This window comes from Pseudopipra pipra, chromosome 18, assembly GCF_036250125.1.
Source record: "Pseudopipra pipra isolate bDixPip1 chromosome 18, bDixPip1.hap1, whole genome shotgun sequence".
Taxonomy (NCBI): Eukaryota; Metazoa; Chordata; class Aves; order Passeriformes; family Pipridae; genus Pseudopipra; species Pseudopipra pipra.
In genome coordinates, this window is record NC_087566.1 from 2,044,167 (window position 1) to 2,060,901 (window position 16,735).

The window sequence follows — 16,735 nt, forward strand, 5'->3', positions numbered from 1 at the left end:
ATTAGAGGGCTGGAGCACCTCTCCTATGAGGAAAGGCTGAGAGAATGGGGATTGTTGAGCCTGCAGAACAGAAAGCTTCAGGGTGACCTTCTGGTACCTGAAGGGAGAAAGATGGAGATTATTTGCAGGGGGCCTGGAGTGACAGGACAAGGTGAAATGGCTTCACACTGACAGAGAGTAGGTTTAGATCAGATATTAGGAAAAAAATTCACCCCTGTGAGGGTGGTGAGGCCCTGGCACAGGTTGCCCAGAGAAGCTGTGGCTGCCCCATCCCTGGAAGTGTCCAAGGCCAGGTTGGACGGGGCTTGGAGCAACCTGGGCTGGTGGAAGGTGTCCCTGCCCACGGCAGAGGGTTGGAATGAGATGAGCTTTAAGGTCCTTCCCACCCAAACCATTCCATGATTCCATGGTCCACTCTTTCACACTTGTGAGTCAAAGCAGGGTGAGACTCCGGTGCCCCATGAGCAGCTGCTTCTTCAGTGGAGTTTCACTCATAATGTTTGGTTTTGTTGTGTGTCTGTGCCAACCACTGTGTGTGTGTGTGTGAGCACACATGTGTGTGCGTGTGTGTGTGTGTGAGCACACATGTGTGTGTGTGCATGTGTGTGTGTATGTGAGCACACGTGTGTGTGTGAGCACACATGTGTGTGTGTGTGTGCGCATGTGTGTGTGTGAGCACACATGTGTGCATGTGTGTGCATGTGTGTGTGCGTGTGTGTGTGTGTGAGCACACATGTGCGTGTGTGTGCATGTGTGTGTGTGTGTGAGCACACATGTGTGTGTGTATGTGTGTGTGTGTGAGCACACGTGTGTGTGTGTGCGCGCATGTGTGTGTGCACACGTGTGTATGTGTGTATGTGTGTGTGTGTGTGAGAGCATGTGTGTGTGTGTGTGTGTGAGCACACACGTGTGTGTGTGTGTGTGTGTGAGCACACATGTGTGTGTGTGTGTGTGAGCACACGTGTGTGTGTGTGTGTGTGTGAGCACACACGTGCTTAAGGAGGGAAGAACTCACGCCCGGGTGGAGAGCACCCAAACTGCCACCTCCTCTGCTCCCCACCCCCCCAGATCTGGCTCCAAGGCCCACATGGAAAGGCTGGAGGAGGTGACCAAGGAGATTGAGGCCACTGACACCTACCAGCTGCGGGACACCGAGCTCATCTACGGAGCCAAGCACGCCTGGAGGAACGCAGCCCGCTGCGTGGGCAGGATCCAGTGGTCCAAGCTGCAGGTAAAGAGGGAGCACTGGAGCTGTGGAGAGGCAAATCTTGCTCTTCAGACACCTGGGGAAGCACAGCACAGGTACAGCAGCGGGTGTTCATCACACAGCAGCAGCTTTGGGGGTGCACAGCCTGGGAACTCGGTGGGAGATGGAAAAGCATCGGTGGGGCTGGTGTAGCTGAGGTGTCTGAAATGGGGCTGGCGCTCTGGGAACGTTTCCCAAAATCAGACAATGCTCTGATATCTCCCCTGCTGCTTCCAGAACTGTTGCTGTGCCTGCAGAGAGGCAGCAGGACACACTCGCCCTTGGTACAGAGATGCTACGGCGGGAGAGGGTTTGGCTCAGTGCCCTTCTGCCTGGTGGAAGTGTAGAGCAGACTGGGGATTAGTGATCTCGAGTGGAATCCCTTGGCACAGAGATGACAACTCCTGCTGTGTCTTGGAGCCCAGCTCCAGTGCTGCTGAGGAGCTCTCGTGGAGCTTCCCACAGAGTGTGGGCACAGCCTGCCCGGGGGCTGGGCCTCCTTCGCTCCCAGCTCAGCTTTCAGCTCACCCACAGTTTCTTTGGGCACATCTGAGCCTTGGGGGGGGGGCATTCCTGAAAGAACTTCAAGCTTCCTGCTGATCCTCTTTCCTGGTTTCCCCATCCTCTTGTAGATGCCCCTGGATCCCTGGAAGTGTCCAAGGCCAGGTTGGACGGAGCACTGAGCAACCTGCTCTGCTGGAAGGTGTCCCTGCCCGTGGCAGGGGGTGGAATGAGATGCTCTTTAAAAGCCTCTTCCAACCCAAAACCATTCTATGATTTCATGACACCCTGTCCCTCAGACCTGGTTGACCCCTATCCTATTTCACCTTTGAGTGTTGAACTACAGGAGGAACAGAGCAGAGCCCAAAATCATGGCTGGATAAGCCAGGGACAGCAGCAGGTTGGGAGCACTGGAATGAGGAGGTTTTTGCCTGAGCAGCAGATGACTCACCTCTCCAAAGCAAAAGGGGCAGCTGGATTACACATCCACGTGTTCTAAAGGCAGAGAACACATAATTATGGATCTTTAAATCCCTAAGAAGCCGCAGTGGTGTCTAGAGTTCTCCATGTGCTGTGTTTCCATCTGCCTGGCTCTGCCCTTGGAGTATCCTGTAGCATCACCACAATCCCTTCCCCTGTTCCAGGTGTTTGATGCCCGGGACTGCACCACAGCCCACGGGATGTTCAACTACATCTGCAACCACATCAAATATGCCACCAACAAAGGGAACCTCAGGTGAGCCACCAGGGAGTTTGTGTCCAGAGGCCTCTGAGATGTGTGCAAACCCAGCTCTGGGCCCTGCTGACGTTGCCTCCTTCAGCAGCAGGAGGGTTGCAGCCCTCCCCTGTGTTAGAGGGACCCGCTCTGAGGAGAAGGTGTCCTGCTGGTCCAAATCAAGCCCTTGCTCTCTGTGGGACCTCAGAGGGCAGATTTTCCTATTGTTTCTCCTTTCCTATATTCTGTGTCAAACACAGAGCACGGGCTGCTCTCCAGATTTGTCAGAAACCCGGTGTTTTCAACCAGCTTCTGCCTGGAGCTGGAAGCACCCCGAATTCCAGAGCCTTGCCGTGACTCCTTCCAGCGTAAAACCGTTTGGGGCTTACCCGGGGTGGTGGGACAGGCAGGGACAGCACCTTTCCCTGCAGCACTTCCCCCCTCCCGGTGGCCTCACCGGCGCTGCCCCTTCTCCTGCCAGGTCTGCCATCACCATCTTCCCGCAGCGGACGGACAGCAAGCACGACTTCCGCATCTGGAACGCCCAGCTCATCCGCTACGCCGGCTACAAGCAGCCCGACGGCACCATCCTGGGAGACCCTGCCAACGTGGAGCTCACAGAGGTACCGGGGGAACCTCCCGGGCACCGTGGGGCTGGTGGGGACACCCGGAAATCTGAGACTTCCAGGAGTGAGGAGGGGGTGGGTCAAGCAGGTTTAGCTCACCCACTGCAGCACCACAAAGGGAGGCTGGGCTTGGCTCGCCCTCAGGTATCTTCTCAGGAATAAAGAGTATTTTTTTCGCCTTTCTGCTCTTCTCACCCGTTTTCCTCTTCCCTGTCACAGGCACAAATGGCATGAGTGGATTTTCCAGAGCCACCTTCCTACCTGGGATCTAGTTCTGGGCTCATTTTCAACCCAAATCCCCTTTACTTGCCTATGACAGGCAACCCCCCATTGTAGCTCCCTTGGTTGGAAGTTATTACTCAACCATAACAGAGCCGAGCACAGCTTGGAAAATCCTCGGAAAATCCTTGGGAATCCCGTTCGGAGCCATGTGACTCCCTGCCCATAGCGCTTGAAGAGCAGAGACTTGCTGGGACATCTGACCCCACTTCTGTTTTTCCTGCAGATCTGCATCCAGCAAGGCTGGAAGGCGCCGTACGGACGCTTTGATATCCTGCCTCTGCTCCTCCAAGCCAACGGCAACGATCCAGAGCTCTTCGAAATCCCCCCGGAGCTCGTGCTGGAAGTGCCCATCCGGCACCCCAAGTAAGTCAGAGGAAGCCCCAGAGCTGCTCGAGGGGATCAGCAGGACTGAGATCCTCTGGTTCCACCCCGAGCCACCCCCTGTGCTTGGCCTTTCCTTGCCATGGCTTGGGTGCTTTACCCAGGACCTTCCCCCCAGGTCTTCCCTTTGCTCAGGCTGGCGCAGCCTGGAGATGGAAAGCAAGTTGTGTCCTTGTCTGAGGGCTAGTTCTCCTTTCCCTGAAGTCTCCCAGGACTTGCACCACTCCACAGCACTCTTGATACCTCACTTTCCCCCCTTAAACAGCCCCCATGGGAGGTGTTGCCTCCAGGGTTCGTTCTGCTCACGTCCTTCCCCCCCGGCAGCAAAGTGACCTCCTGCTCCACTTCCCAGGGAAAGGTCTGGCTGGTTGCCTAACCCCGTTTGTCCTGGCAGGTTTGAGTGGTTCAAGGACCTGGGGCTGAAGTGGTATGGCCTGCCAGCAGTTTCCAACATGCTCCTGGAGATCGGGGGCCTGGAGTTCTCCGCCTGCCCCTTCAGCGGTTGGTACATGGGCACCGAGATCGGGGTCCGTGACTACTGCGACAACTCCCGCTACAACATCCTGGAGGTAACTCCTCCTGCAGGTGCTCCTGGGGAGTGGGAATCCTGGGGAGCACGCAGGACACCGGCACAGCGTTACCTTCAGTGGGGGAGTACAGGATACCCGTTCTCCTGGAGCCAAGGGTGTGACGGGCTGGCTGTTGTGTGTCTAACACAGATGCCTACTGAGCTCCCCACGGACTTCCCAGAGAATCTTAGGGATCAGCAGGCAGCTGGTCGTGTGCTTGACTGAGGTCATGGGTGCTGAGACACTTGGTGGCTCCTCGGGGATGCTCCTGCCCATGGGGACCCTCCAGCTGGCCCCTCTGGAGTGCTCAGCCGTGGCCTGGGGGCTGCCCACGGTGGGAGGGATAAAGCCAAGCCATGGGGAGGTGCCAGTGCAGGGCATCTGGATTCACTGGGACATTCCAAGGGGGATGTTGGGTTATTTAGAGGGGCTGCACTGCTCCCCAGACACCTGAAAACCAGAGGGGTGAGAGCGAGTGTGTGTGTGTGTGTGTGTGTGTGTGTGTGTGTGTGTGGTTTGTGTGTGTCTGTGTGTGTCTGTGTGTGTGTGTGTGTGTCTGTGTGTCTGTGTGTCTGTGTGTGTGTTTGTGTGTGTGTGTGTTTGTGTGTGTGTGTGTGTTTGTGTGTGTTTGTGTGTGTGTTTGTGTGTGTGTGTGTGTGTTTGTGTGTGTTTGTGTGTGTGTGTGTGTTTGTGTGTGTGTGTGTGTGTGTGTGTGTGTTTGTGTGTGTGTGTGTGTGTGTTTGTGTGTGTGTGTGTGTGTTTGTGTGTGTGTGCAACTGCTCTCATGGCCCTTTGAGCGGCATTTGGTCGCCTCCCTCTGCTCAGGGGGGAAGGAAGGCCGTGCTCCTGCCATGGAGAGCAAAAGGCAGGACCAAAGGTTCTCAAGGGAAGGCAAAACATCAGCCCTTCCCTGCCCTGAGGGTGCCTTGTGCCAGCCTGGGTCCCTCCTCTGGGCTCCTCTCCCGGGCAGAGATCTCCAGTTCTTGGTCCCTTGGCCATGAGAAGTCCTCACTTTCTGCATGTGTTGTTACAGCAAGTGGCCAAGAAGATGAATCTGGACATGAGGAAAACCTCCTCGCTGTGGAAGGACCAGGCCCTGGTGGAGATCAACATTGCTGTGCTGTACAGCTTCCAGGTACCTCCGGAGCAGGACTGTGCTCGGGCCAGGCTCGAGGGACACGGGGAGCGGGATGGAGACATCAATCCCAGGAGAACGCAGCACTCTGCTGAAATTGGGCTGTGCCTCCCTAATTTGGGGCTGTTCTGCAGTAAAATTTATAACCTCTGTGCCCTGGATGTTTTAAAGACAGCACTACCAGCACCTGAGTTCTGCTGGTCCAGAGGGAATATCCCTAGGGAGCAAGATCCAGCCCTTCTGTCGCATCCAGGAGGCAAGAATTGGCCCAGGTTCTCCCCCTGCCAGCACTTAAAGGTTCAGTAGCTGAACTAGTGCTTGGCAATCCAAGTTCAGAGGGTGGGAGCCCTTCCCAGAGCTGGATCAGAGCTGCCCCATGGAGCTGCACAAGCCATGAAAGAGCTCTCCAAGGGGACAAGCAGAGGATGCTCCATCCTCTTGGTGCCATCTCAGTCTTTGCCTGGCCCATGACAAATCACAGGAGCAGTGATCCCATAGCACATCTACCCAGGAAGGACTGGGGCAGCTTTACAGCTTCCTTGGGAAGAGCAGCCACCCTGGGTCATCTCCAAAGACCATGGGAGTGAGGAATATTTGTGACAGCTCCAAAATCTTGGCTCTTGCCTTCTGGGGTGTGGTAACAGCTGTGGGCTCTGTTCTCTCCTCCCCCAACAGAGTGACAAGGTGACCATCGTGGATCACCACTCGGCCACGGAGTCCTTCATCAAGCACATGGAGAACGAGTACCGGTGCCGTGGGGGCTGTCCTGCCGACTGGGTGTGGATTGTCCCGCCCATGTCTGGCAGCATCACCCCAGTTTTCCACCAGGAAATGCTCAACTACCGCCTCACCCCCTCCTTTGAGTACCAGGTACTGTCCTCACCTTCACCTCCCACGGGTGCCCAGGGGTGGGGCCAAGAGCAGGGTGGGAGCTCAGAAGATGCAGGGAGGGCAGGAACACCATCTAATCCCTTCAGCAAGCTGTCCCTCAGGTCCATGACAAGTCTAATTGATGCCCTAATGTCCTGTAATAACCCCTGGATGTCACCCCTTGTCTCAGGGCAATGGCTTTTTGCCCCTCTGTGGGCACCCAACTTTTTGACCCCCCCCAACTTTTGGATGGAGCAGAGCTCCTCCCTTTGGAAGAGCCTCATTTTGCACTTTGGCGAGTGAGGGAATGACCTGGAAAAGGCCTGTATCCCTCCCCTCTGCAGCCTGCAGGGCTGAGTGGATGGCTCCTGCCAGCCTGGGGATCCAACAGGCTGACGGGGGGGCTCCTGCCCAGCGGGACCGGCAGGAGGCTGAAATGCTGCTGCTGGAGTATTTAACACTTCAGACCATGGGGGGGAAAAAGCCCCAGAGCAGACACTCCCTCGTTATCCAACCCTCCCTGCTCCGGTGGTTTCCACACAATGTGACCTTTAGTCAAGAGCCCTTAAGGAACAATCCCAAACCAGGAGCAGTCTGTTCATTTCTATAACCAACCCACCAGGAACCCCGATGCTTCCTGGCCCTGATTGCAGCCTGTGAGGGCACGGAATTAGCTTCTGTGTGCTTGTTCCTGGCTTCTGCTGCCTCCCCTTCCCAAAGGGCCTCTTAGGGAAAAAAAAAAAAACCAAACAGTGGGCCGGGGAGGGGGAAGGATGTGTTTCCATCACTCTCCCCTTCTGGCGTTGCCTGCCTTCTTTTCGCCTCTGGGCTGTTAAGGAGCATCTCAAGAGGTGAGAAAGCAGTTGGCCAGATGCTGTTACAAGCCAGCAAGGTTTATGATATTGCAATTTTTCTGTGCATGCTCCGTTGCCCAACTGCCCAGAAAATACCCCCCAGGGGCTCCAAGGATGAGGGAGAGCTGTGAAGAGGAGCCCAGCTGCTCCTCCCCTTCATGGCTTGAGGAATTCAATCCTGGGTGCTGCTGGAGCCCTGGGATTTGGGGCTCAATGCGCCTGGAGCAGGTGGAAAACGGCGTTGGCTCCTTTTCCCTCTCTCCTGCCTCTCCCTGGTTTTGTCCCCTGGTTCAGCAGAGCCGTGGGTGAGCCCCCAGCCCTTCAGAGAGGGTCTCCTTCCCATGGCAGCCCTTCCCAAAGCTCCCGGAAGGGCTCAAGGAGCTCAAATTCGAGGCTGTACTCAATGTGCAGATAAAAAAAAAGGCTTTTCCAGCCCCCCCTGTGGAGCTGGGAGGGCTCTGAGTGTCCCCTCCCTCCCTTCCCCCCCCTCAGCTCCCTCTGGATGGTTCCCTGGGGGTGACACTGCTCCTTTCCCTCCCAAATCAAGCCATGGGTCCCCCCTCCCTCGAGGCAGGAAATCTCTAATATATGGAAGCATTCCCAAAGCTCTGAGCACTGCTGCCCTTCTCTCTGCAGCCGGACCCCTGGAACACCCACGTCTGGAAAGGGGTCAATGGGACACCCACCAAGAAGAGGGCCATTGGATTTAAGAAGTTAGCAAAGTAAGTACCAGCAGGCTCTGGAAAAACCTGGAGTGTTTGGGGCTGGTCCTGGTTTTGGGCAGCTCTGACTGATGGAGTTGCCCTGTGAGAGAGGGGTGTGAGGCTGGACCTCTGGGGGCTTTACCACGAGGGACATTTGGACAGGCAGACAGTCTTTGAAGACCCCATTAGACCACCAGAAGGTGTGGGACCAGGTGAATAGCAGATGTTGCACATAGTCTGTTCTCCCAAGCTGTTCATTCTCCAGTAAGAGATGCTCAGGGATGGCCTTCCCACTTTTTTGGGGGGTGTTACCTGGTTCTCCTTTCACAGCCTCCTTGGGGCAGGGACACCTCCCCTCACTGTCCAGGGCTGTGCTGGCACAAGTGACATGAAACTCGTGTCCATATTTCTCTTTTTCTCAGTGATTCTTTACCTCCTTGAGGTCTCCAGTGAGTGTCTAACCCTCCAAACACCCTCCTTGCAAGGAGGGGGGGAGACAGGAAGGAGGAATCTCCCTCCAGGCAGCAGATGGAGCGGGGCTGAGCTGAGATTTGCACTTCATGGTCACTTGACCCCTGGAAAAGGGCCACACGAGTCCCTCTCCCCTGCCAAAGCTCCAAGTCAGCAGGGGCGGAGGAATGAAGTGTGATTTGGCCCTTTAGGCTGATCCTGGCCCAAATGCCTCCCCCGTGGGCCATTGGCAGGGAGGTAGGAGCTCCAGGAGGAGCTGCTGGCCAAGGCTGGGGAGGGCTGGGTGTGCCCCGGGTCGGTGGCCAGGCTGCCAGGTGGCCCTGGCTCCTCACGGCAGCTCCCCACGCTGCAGCTTCCACCAGCCCCTCCCATCGGTTTGTTCCCACTCTTCAGCTGTCACCTCCTGCGAGCTGCATCCATAAACATGATCAGCAGCTGATGAATGTGCTCCTTCAGCTGACACCGGAGCCGAGCCCGGGCTGGGGAGAGCACGGGGGAGATTAATTGGGCCACTGAGGGAGGAGAAACAATGCCTGTGTCGGTGTGTGCCCGGGTGAGGGATGGCTTGATGAAAACGTGAGCCTGGCAGGTAATTTAAAAAAAAAAAAAAAAAGAAAAAAATCTCCATTGTTCCCGATGGAGGGAAAAGGAATTATTTGTGTAACTCCCCGTTAGTCTGAGCTGATGAGCTGAACGAGGGGCAGACTCAGCCCGGCAGCCCCGAGTGCTGTGCTTGGCACTGGTCACAGGGGGGTCTTGTGGGTGGTCAGACAGGCTGTGCTGGTTCTGGCCAAATCTGAGCCTTCAAACCTGCACTCCCTGCCTGTCCTGCCCCTTCCCTCCTCTGAGGACTGTCTGAGTCCTGGGGACAGGGGACATTTCCCCCATAGGAAAGCAAAGGAGTGATCACAGAGCAGCAAATAGAAATGTTCCTGAGGCTGACTTTGACATGGAGAGGAGCTGCCCAGGGGAGGCAGGATGAACCATCCTGGGGCGGTTTCTACCTCTTCTTTCTTCCCTTTTTTTTTCCCTAAGGGATTCTCCCAGAGCATTTCTTCCCTCCTTGGCAGTGGGAAGCTGGACTTCTCCCAGCAGTGGGACCAGCCCAGCTGCAGTGTCCATTCCCCACAGCTCATCTGAAGGGGATGCAGGAGTCCTGCTGAACTGCAGAACCTGGGGCAGGGTCTGATCCCCCTGGCAGAGGGAACCAAGCAGCCCTTACTCTTGCAAAGGCCACGGAGCTGCTTTGTGCTCTCTCAGCCTCCCAAAAACTGCCCTTTCCCTGTTGTAGCATCAGGCTAAATCCAGACCTCTGGTGGCCCCATTTAAAGGCTTGATGGTCCATTTAGAAAAGGTGAAGATACTCTGCACTTAGGAGAAAGTGTTGATGTGATTATGAATGGCTCTAATGTGACACACTGGCCACAGCAGGCTCAGTGCCCCAAAACTGGTTTGTGTCTCCCCTGTGCCCTGTCACGGTGCTCCCACTGATGCCACAGACAGGCAGCCAGCATTCCCAGTGCTGCAGCACCCTGGCCAGGATTGGAGAGGCTGGTGACCTCTCAGGCCCCTCTGCCAGAGCTGAGCCCGTGGGGAGAACTGGAGGACACACAGCCAGTCACGACTGCAGCCACGGGAGGCAGCTGGGCATGGCTCAGAGAAATGGGCAACCCCTGGGCCCTGGGAGGAACCTCCCTGCCAGGAAGGGTCACAGAGTCACCGGAGTGCAGATGAGAGGGGGTGCAGACAGCTTTGTCTGACCTCCTTGGCGTCTCAGGGCTGTGGGTGTGAGGTTGGGTGAGACACCTCCTGCAGAAAGGCAGACAGGTTGGGTTTAAAGGGATGGAGAAGCTCCTGTTCCTCCTGTAGCTTCAGCTCTGGTTGGTCTCCAGCTTTTCCTGTGGCGTTACCTGGCCAGTGCTTTCAGTGACTTCCACCCCCAATTCTTCTTCTGCTTCTCTGCCCCTGCAGAAATCCCACCCCCACAGGGTTAGCATTTTCCTTCTTACACCCATTCAGGTATTTATTTCAGCTCCATGCTCAAGCTCCCCCATCCACTCTTCCCCTCTGACAAGTCAAGATGAATGTGCTCTTCCACAGCTTCACAAAAGAAGCGACGCTGCAACTTTTTAAGGCAGACAGTTCATTTAATAATGAATAAAAGGGTCTGGGCTAGAGGCACTGACAGCAAACTCTCTTACTGGGATTCCCCTCTTGCTTCCTAGGGCTGTGAAGTTCTCAGCCAAGCTGATGGGACAGGCCATGGCCAAGAGGGTCAAGGCCACCATCCTGTACGCCACGGAGACGGGGAAGTCCCAGGTCTATGCAAAAACTCTGTGTGAAATCTTCAAACACGCTTTCGATGCCAAGGTATTGCCCCAGCTCCTGACTCCTGCAAGGGGGTGGGCACAGAATTATGGGTGGGCCAAGGAAATATATATGGATGTTGGAAAATACGTGGTTCGATGCCCGTGGAGCTTCCTGGCTGCCAAGGGACTCCAGCAGCTCCCAGGGTGTGCTGGTTTAAGGTAAACCGGCAGGGGAAATGAACCCAACTCAAAAGACAGATTATAAATCAGAATAACAATTTAATAAAATAGTACAATAAGTACGATTATACAGACAAACAGTTGGTTTTAACCCACAAAACCCAAATGTATAACCCAGCACCCTGGGCATGAACAGAGTGGTGTTCCTTGGGCCCCCTGAGTCCAAAGTAAAAGGAGAGGGGAAAGAACCTGTTGGTGAGAGTGCTGGTCCAGTCTGGGCAAGAGTGATGGTTGCAGTCTTCCTCTGGATCCCACAGGTGGTTAAAAAAGTCCCAAGACCCCAAGATTATCTATCCTCAGGTTCAGGCAGGAATGCCCAGTACCTCCCTCAGGGAGGGGAGTTCCACAATGGGTATGAGGACAGGAGCACCCTCCTGTCTCACAGGCCTCTTAACACCCAGTTTATGGCCTGAGGAGTCAGGGCTGCTCTGGGCAGAGGGTATAAATGGTCTGTTGATAACAGTTTCTGGGCAATGGCATGGAAGGCTCTAGAATACCCAGGTTTGGGTTACACCCATCCAGCGATGAACTGGTCCCAGCTCTTCTAACTAGGACACAGGGTCTGGGTTGACACCTGCACAGGAATTTTTCCAGCTAATACCCCTGCACTGTAGCACACATATTCCTACAGCCTCTTGAGTGGCAGCTCCATGGTTATCCGTGTCCCTCGAGGCCCTTGTCCTCATCCTCCCTGTGGGGAGATCTCTGCCAGAGCACCAGCATGGAGTCAGCAGGGACATGTCCCATCTCCAGGTGGAATGGGGTCCATCCCAGCAGACTGGCTGGTGGTGGATCCCCCCAGCTCCTGCTGCCCTCTCTGTCCCCTCCCAGGTGATGTCCATGGACGAGTACGACGTCGTGCACCTGGAGCACGAAACCATGGTCCTGGTGGTCACCAGCACCTTCGGCAACGGGGACCCCCCCGAGAACGGAGAGGTAGGACAGAGCACAGGGGTGGGGGGTGCAGCAGGGGACAGGCACTGGGACATGGGGAAGAACATCCTCTTTTTGCCCAGACTGGGCTGGAATGGCCCAGGACAGGTCTGGGCGTTGTGTGACACATGGTGCTGGACCTGCCTAAATCCAGCCTGCTCAGAAATGGGGATACCTGCTTATTCCCACTCACAGCCACTGATCACAGCTTCATTTCCTGCAGAGACCGGCAAAACTGACGGCCTTTTTTATTCCCTTTCTGCAGAAATTTGGCTGCGCGTTGATGGAGATGAAGAATCCCAACTCCCACCTGGAGGAGAGGAAGTAAGAGCACTCCAAACCCCTCCCTCCCCACTCCAAACCCCAGCAGCCCCCCCAGCCAGGATACCCTGCTTCTCAGCCTTCATCCTCCCAGAAGGGAGTGGGAAATCCTCATGCAGGCATCACATTTGCAAAGATCCAAGGGATGGGACCTGCCTGGAGAAGCAGGGAATGGAGAGAGAGGAGGTCCCAGGGAGGACAAACACACTGGGCCTGTGGACTCCAGCTTGTAGTTCCATTTCAAAGCTCCTTTGTTCAGCTTTAAGAGTCAGGAATCTATGAAAAAAAAAACAACCAAACAAATAAAAGTAGGAACTTCCCCAAAATCATCGAATCTGAGAGCTGGGGCTGTCCAGGAGACACAAAAATAGTAGGAGTTGGAGGTAGAAGGGAGTTCCCTGTTATGTGGATGTAGGTGGAGGGAGGGCTGGGAAACCAAATTTAACTTCATGCATCGTGTGAAAATATTTCTAGGGAAAAATAAGAGCTGTTATAAACCCTGCAATGTTTGTAACAGCGAGTCTGGAACTGGTGCCTTGGAGACAGAATCCGGGGTTGTAGAAAATCCCCCCTCGCTGGGAGATGAGCCTTGAGAATCTCGGTGCAACATTCCAGAGGCTGGGAAGGGAGGGCAGACAAAGTGTTAAAATTGCTTGGGGTCTCCTCTGATTTTAGCTACTAAGAAGAATCTATTCCACTGAACTGGGACACTGCTCTGCTCTGGAATGTCTGCCCGGTCAACAACTGGCAAAAGGCTGCTCCTTAATTACGGGTGAATTAGCCCCGGTCAGGGGGGTGCAGGGGGATTTCCCCGCCCTGCCTTTCTGCCTGAGCAGCGTGGGTGGGGCTGCAGGGCGGTGACAAACACCAATTTGTGGCTCTCCAGTGCTGGCCATGCTGCAGCCCCGAAGCTGTTCCCTTGCTGAGCAGCCAAGTCCTCTGAGGGACCCCCGCAGGGCTGCTGAAAACCCACCCGGTTCCTGATGGCCTCGTGCCTTAATGGGGACAGCCGACAAAACAGGGATGCTCTGGAGGTGTCTGCACCATTTCACACGTGGTTCTCACCCCGAGGATCTTCACTTTTTGGGGTGTAACACCGGGTTGGGTGCGGCGGTACCGCCCGTGAGGAGCCAGGCAGATTTGAGGAGGATAAAAAGCCCAGTTTATAAAAAGCTCAGGGCTCGTTGTCCCAGTCACCTCTAAGTGTAATTTCAGGGCTGGCAGGAGTTTCTAAGAGCCAGGAGAGCCTGTGGCTCCGTTACCTGACAGCAAAAGTGGGCAGAGTGCTGGAAACAGCAACGGATCAAAAGGGTGAGAGCTATTTTATCCGGAGGAAAGGAGGCAGAAATGGAGTGAGGTGGCAGATTTCGTAGATGGAAAAGGTGGCTGCAGAGGTGGAGGGAATAAATTGCTGCCTGTGCTCCCTGCAAGACAGGCCAAGAGGTCACAGCTCTGGATGGCAGGAAGAGATCACAGAATCATAGAATGGTTTGGGTTGGAAGGGACCTTAAAGCTCATCCAGTGCCACCCCCTGCCATGGGCAGGGACACCTTCCACTAGCCCAGGTTGCTCCAAGCCCCGTCCAGCCTGGCCTTGGACACTTCCAGGGATCCAGGGGCAGCCACAGCTTCTCTGGGCAACCTGTATTTATGCTTGGGATTGCCCCAATCCATGTCCAGGACTTTGCTGATATTAAACATGGAAAAAAGCTTTTGCAGTGAGAAAAGGAGACCTGGAGGAGACTGTCTGGGGAAGAGGGACAGTGTCAGCCTGGGGTCTGTAGAATAGAACTGGAGAGAGCAGTTCCTGCCCACTCCCACCTCCGTGTCCAACAGGGAATGCTGAGGGTGGCTGAGACCCCTCAGGGTGGGGTGGCCTCTCTAAATCCCAGTGTCTGGAGGAGCCTGCCAGGGCACTGTGGCCGTAGCTCTCTGACCACAGCCCTGTGGTTGTGCCGTGGTTGTAGATTTGATTCCTCATGTCTTCCAGCAAGGGTTTTCCAAGGGTTTTCCGAGGCATTCATCAGCCATTCCTATTTAAGGACCTGCTGCTCGATGCAGCCCATCCTTCAGCAGTCATTTCCCACCACAGGGACCTTCCCATTGCAGCAAAAGCTGCTGGTGCCCCAACCTGGGACCCAGCACCCCCCTGGGGAATCTGGGCTTTGTGCCCACCTCACCCCATGGGTTGTGCTGCCCTGCCCTGCCCTCCCCACACAACCTGGGCTGACCCGGGGGCAGGACACGGGCACGGCAGAGAAAGAAGTGGACCGAAGCAGGTGGAGTGAAGCAGGAAAGCGTGGAAATCTGGGAGGGAAGGAAGGAGGAGGCTGTGGAGCAGCCCTGGAGCCCAGGGCTCTGTGACCCTGGCAGTGGTTTCTCTCCGGGGTTGTCTCTGTGATGCCGTGCCGGGTGCAGGAGGTCTGCCGTGACTCATGCACACACCACAGCCTCGCTGCTCTGCCAGTATATTTAGAAACCCTTGTGGAGAGCAATTTTTGAAGATGGTTCGATTCAGAAATACTTCTGCTGTTGTCAGATTTTTTTTCCTCCTCTCCCCTTCCCCCTCCTCATCCCTTCTTCTCTCGCTCCTTTTTTTTTTTCTTTTAAATTTATTTTCCACTTCCTATGAATGAAAAAAACACCCTCAGAATATCTGTTCAGACATACACCCGACCTTGTGTGCTGCCAGGGAAGGACAGGTGGTGCCAAAGGTCCTGTCAGCTCTGCACCACTGGGGACAATGGGGTGGCCAAGGACCTCATGGAGCTGACCGTGGGTGGCCTAACCCTGGGAGGGAGCACATGGAATATTGAACCCTGAGCTCTGGCTGGGTTTCCTTGCACAATTTGGTCCCCGGGGAGGACCCTCCCCAGGTGTCACCTCTGGAACACTGGCTGTTGTTGCTGTTCACAGGAGCTACAAGGTCCGTTTCAACAGCGTCTCCTCTTACTCGGACGCTCGGAAATCCTCCAGTGATGGCCCTGATTCCAGGGACAACTTTGAGAGCACGGGGCCTCTGGCTAACGTCAGGTAAAGGGGACGGGGCGGGAGGCAGGAGTTCCTGCTGCAGGAGGGACAGAGCAGGAGCCGGTGCTGCCCAGAGCCCGTCTGCCCCCCAGCTCTTACCCCACACGTGGTGTATTTTAGCCACTTGCAGACCCCTCCACGCTCCCTGGGGGGTGGTGGGGCAGGAGAGGGGGTGCCAGTGTCCCTCCCAGCTGGGCAGCCACAGCTGAGCCCCCTCTCCGCAGGTTCTCCGTGTTTGGGCTGGGCTCACGTGCCTACCCCCACTTCTGCGCCTTCGCCCGGGCCGTGGACACGCTCCTGGAGGAGCTGGGCGGGGAGAGGATCCTCCGCATGGGAGAGGGGGACGAGCTCTGCGGCCAGGAGGAGTCCTTCAGGACCTGGGCCAAGAAGGTCTTCAAGGTAAACCCGCTTCCCTGGTGCTCCGGGGAGGAGCAGGGGGGAGAAGAACAAAGGGACAGAGCACAGCTGCTGGTTAGAGCTGGATCAAAACCCAGCCTCTCCTTCCCTGCTCTCGGACACTCTGGCACCGCCCCAGCCTGGGATGCTCCGTATTTTGGTGGAGGTGACGCTCTGGTTTGTGCTGCACACCGAGGGGGAGCGCTGGCTTGAATTCCTGCGTTATCCCAGATGTTTGGGGAAGGAGGAAGGAGGGCACCACGAGGCACGCCCATGGCCACTGGTGTAGCCCTGCATGTTGGGGGCTCCTTCTCCTCGGTTGGCAGGGGTGGGCTGGGACAAGGGGGCTCCCCAGGGGCAGGGGGGGATGCCTGAGAGCCTGGTGTGTGCTGCAGGCAGCGTGTGACGTGTTCTGCGTGGGGGACGACGTGAACATCGAGAAAGCAAACAACTCCCTCATCAGCAACGACCGCAGCTGGAAGAGGAGCAAGTTTCGGCTGACCTACGTGGCCGAGGCCCCAGAGCTCACACAAGGTATGAAGATGGGGTCACCTGGTGGGGCAGGTGGAGGAGACACAGTGGGTTTCACTGAGGGCAAAGGGGCCAAACCTCCTTGCTTGTTCTGTGTTAAATTCCCAGCATTTCAGCCTTGCCTTTCACCGCCATCACATGCCCAGGGAGCAGCTTGTGATGGTCTCAGGCCCCTCTGGCTGGTCCCTGTCTGTGTCCGTAACAGAGATGTTTGGAGATGATCTGATCTCCCTCCTCCTGACCCCATTTTTTGAACCAGGGAGCTGGAAACCTGGGATCTTTCCAAGCTCTCTCCATCCAATGCCGCTCCGTGGCAGGTCCAGCCCAACGACACCTGGCCCCTCAGCACGGCTCCTGCAGCTGAGGATCTGCCGCACTGGCTGCTCAGCTCTTCCCAAATCCAGGCTCTTCCCTGCCAGCCAGGTGGCCCTGGCAGCGAGAGGTGCCTGCGGGCACGTGAGGGCACATCCCTGCGTCTCAGAGTCCTCCTGGGTCACTGACAAAAGGGACACGTGTTTGGTTGTCCCCTGGGGTTTCTGATCCCCCAGGCTCGCTGGAGCTGTGGAGGACAGTGGTCAAGCAGGAGGGTGGTGAGCCCGTGGTCCTCTGGCTGTGGCCAGCA

At 56.0% G+C, this 16,735-nt stretch overlaps 1 protein-coding gene across 6 annotated transcripts in view; it reads left to right on the forward strand.

Moving 5' to 3' along the window:
* NOS1 (nitric oxide synthase 1) overlaps positions 1–16,735 on the forward strand; it is an 84,922-nt gene that overhangs the window by 54,037 nt on the left and 14,150 nt on the right. For all 6 annotated transcript variants that reach the window (XM_064674650.1, XM_064674649.1, XM_064674648.1 and 3 more), the window contains exons 6-19: positions 1,069–1,231; positions 2,392–2,483; positions 2,944–3,085; positions 3,594–3,733; positions 4,146–4,320; positions 5,354–5,455; positions 6,131–6,325; positions 7,816–7,901; positions 10,580–10,724; positions 11,735–11,839; positions 12,102–12,160; positions 15,073–15,189; positions 15,411–15,585; positions 15,978–16,116. In XM_064674650.1, the coding sequence (XP_064530720.1) occupies positions 1,069–1,231; positions 2,392–2,483; positions 2,944–3,085; positions 3,594–3,733; positions 4,146–4,320; positions 5,354–5,455; positions 6,131–6,325; positions 7,816–7,901; positions 10,580–10,724; positions 11,735–11,839; positions 12,102–12,160; positions 15,073–15,189; positions 15,411–15,585; positions 15,978–16,116 (1,835 nt within the window). The remainder of the gene's footprint in view (positions 1–1,068; positions 1,232–2,391; positions 2,484–2,943; positions 3,086–3,593; positions 3,734–4,145; positions 4,321–5,353; positions 5,456–6,130; positions 6,326–7,815; positions 7,902–10,579; positions 10,725–11,734; positions 11,840–12,101; positions 12,161–15,072; positions 15,190–15,410; positions 15,586–15,977; positions 16,117–16,735) is intronic.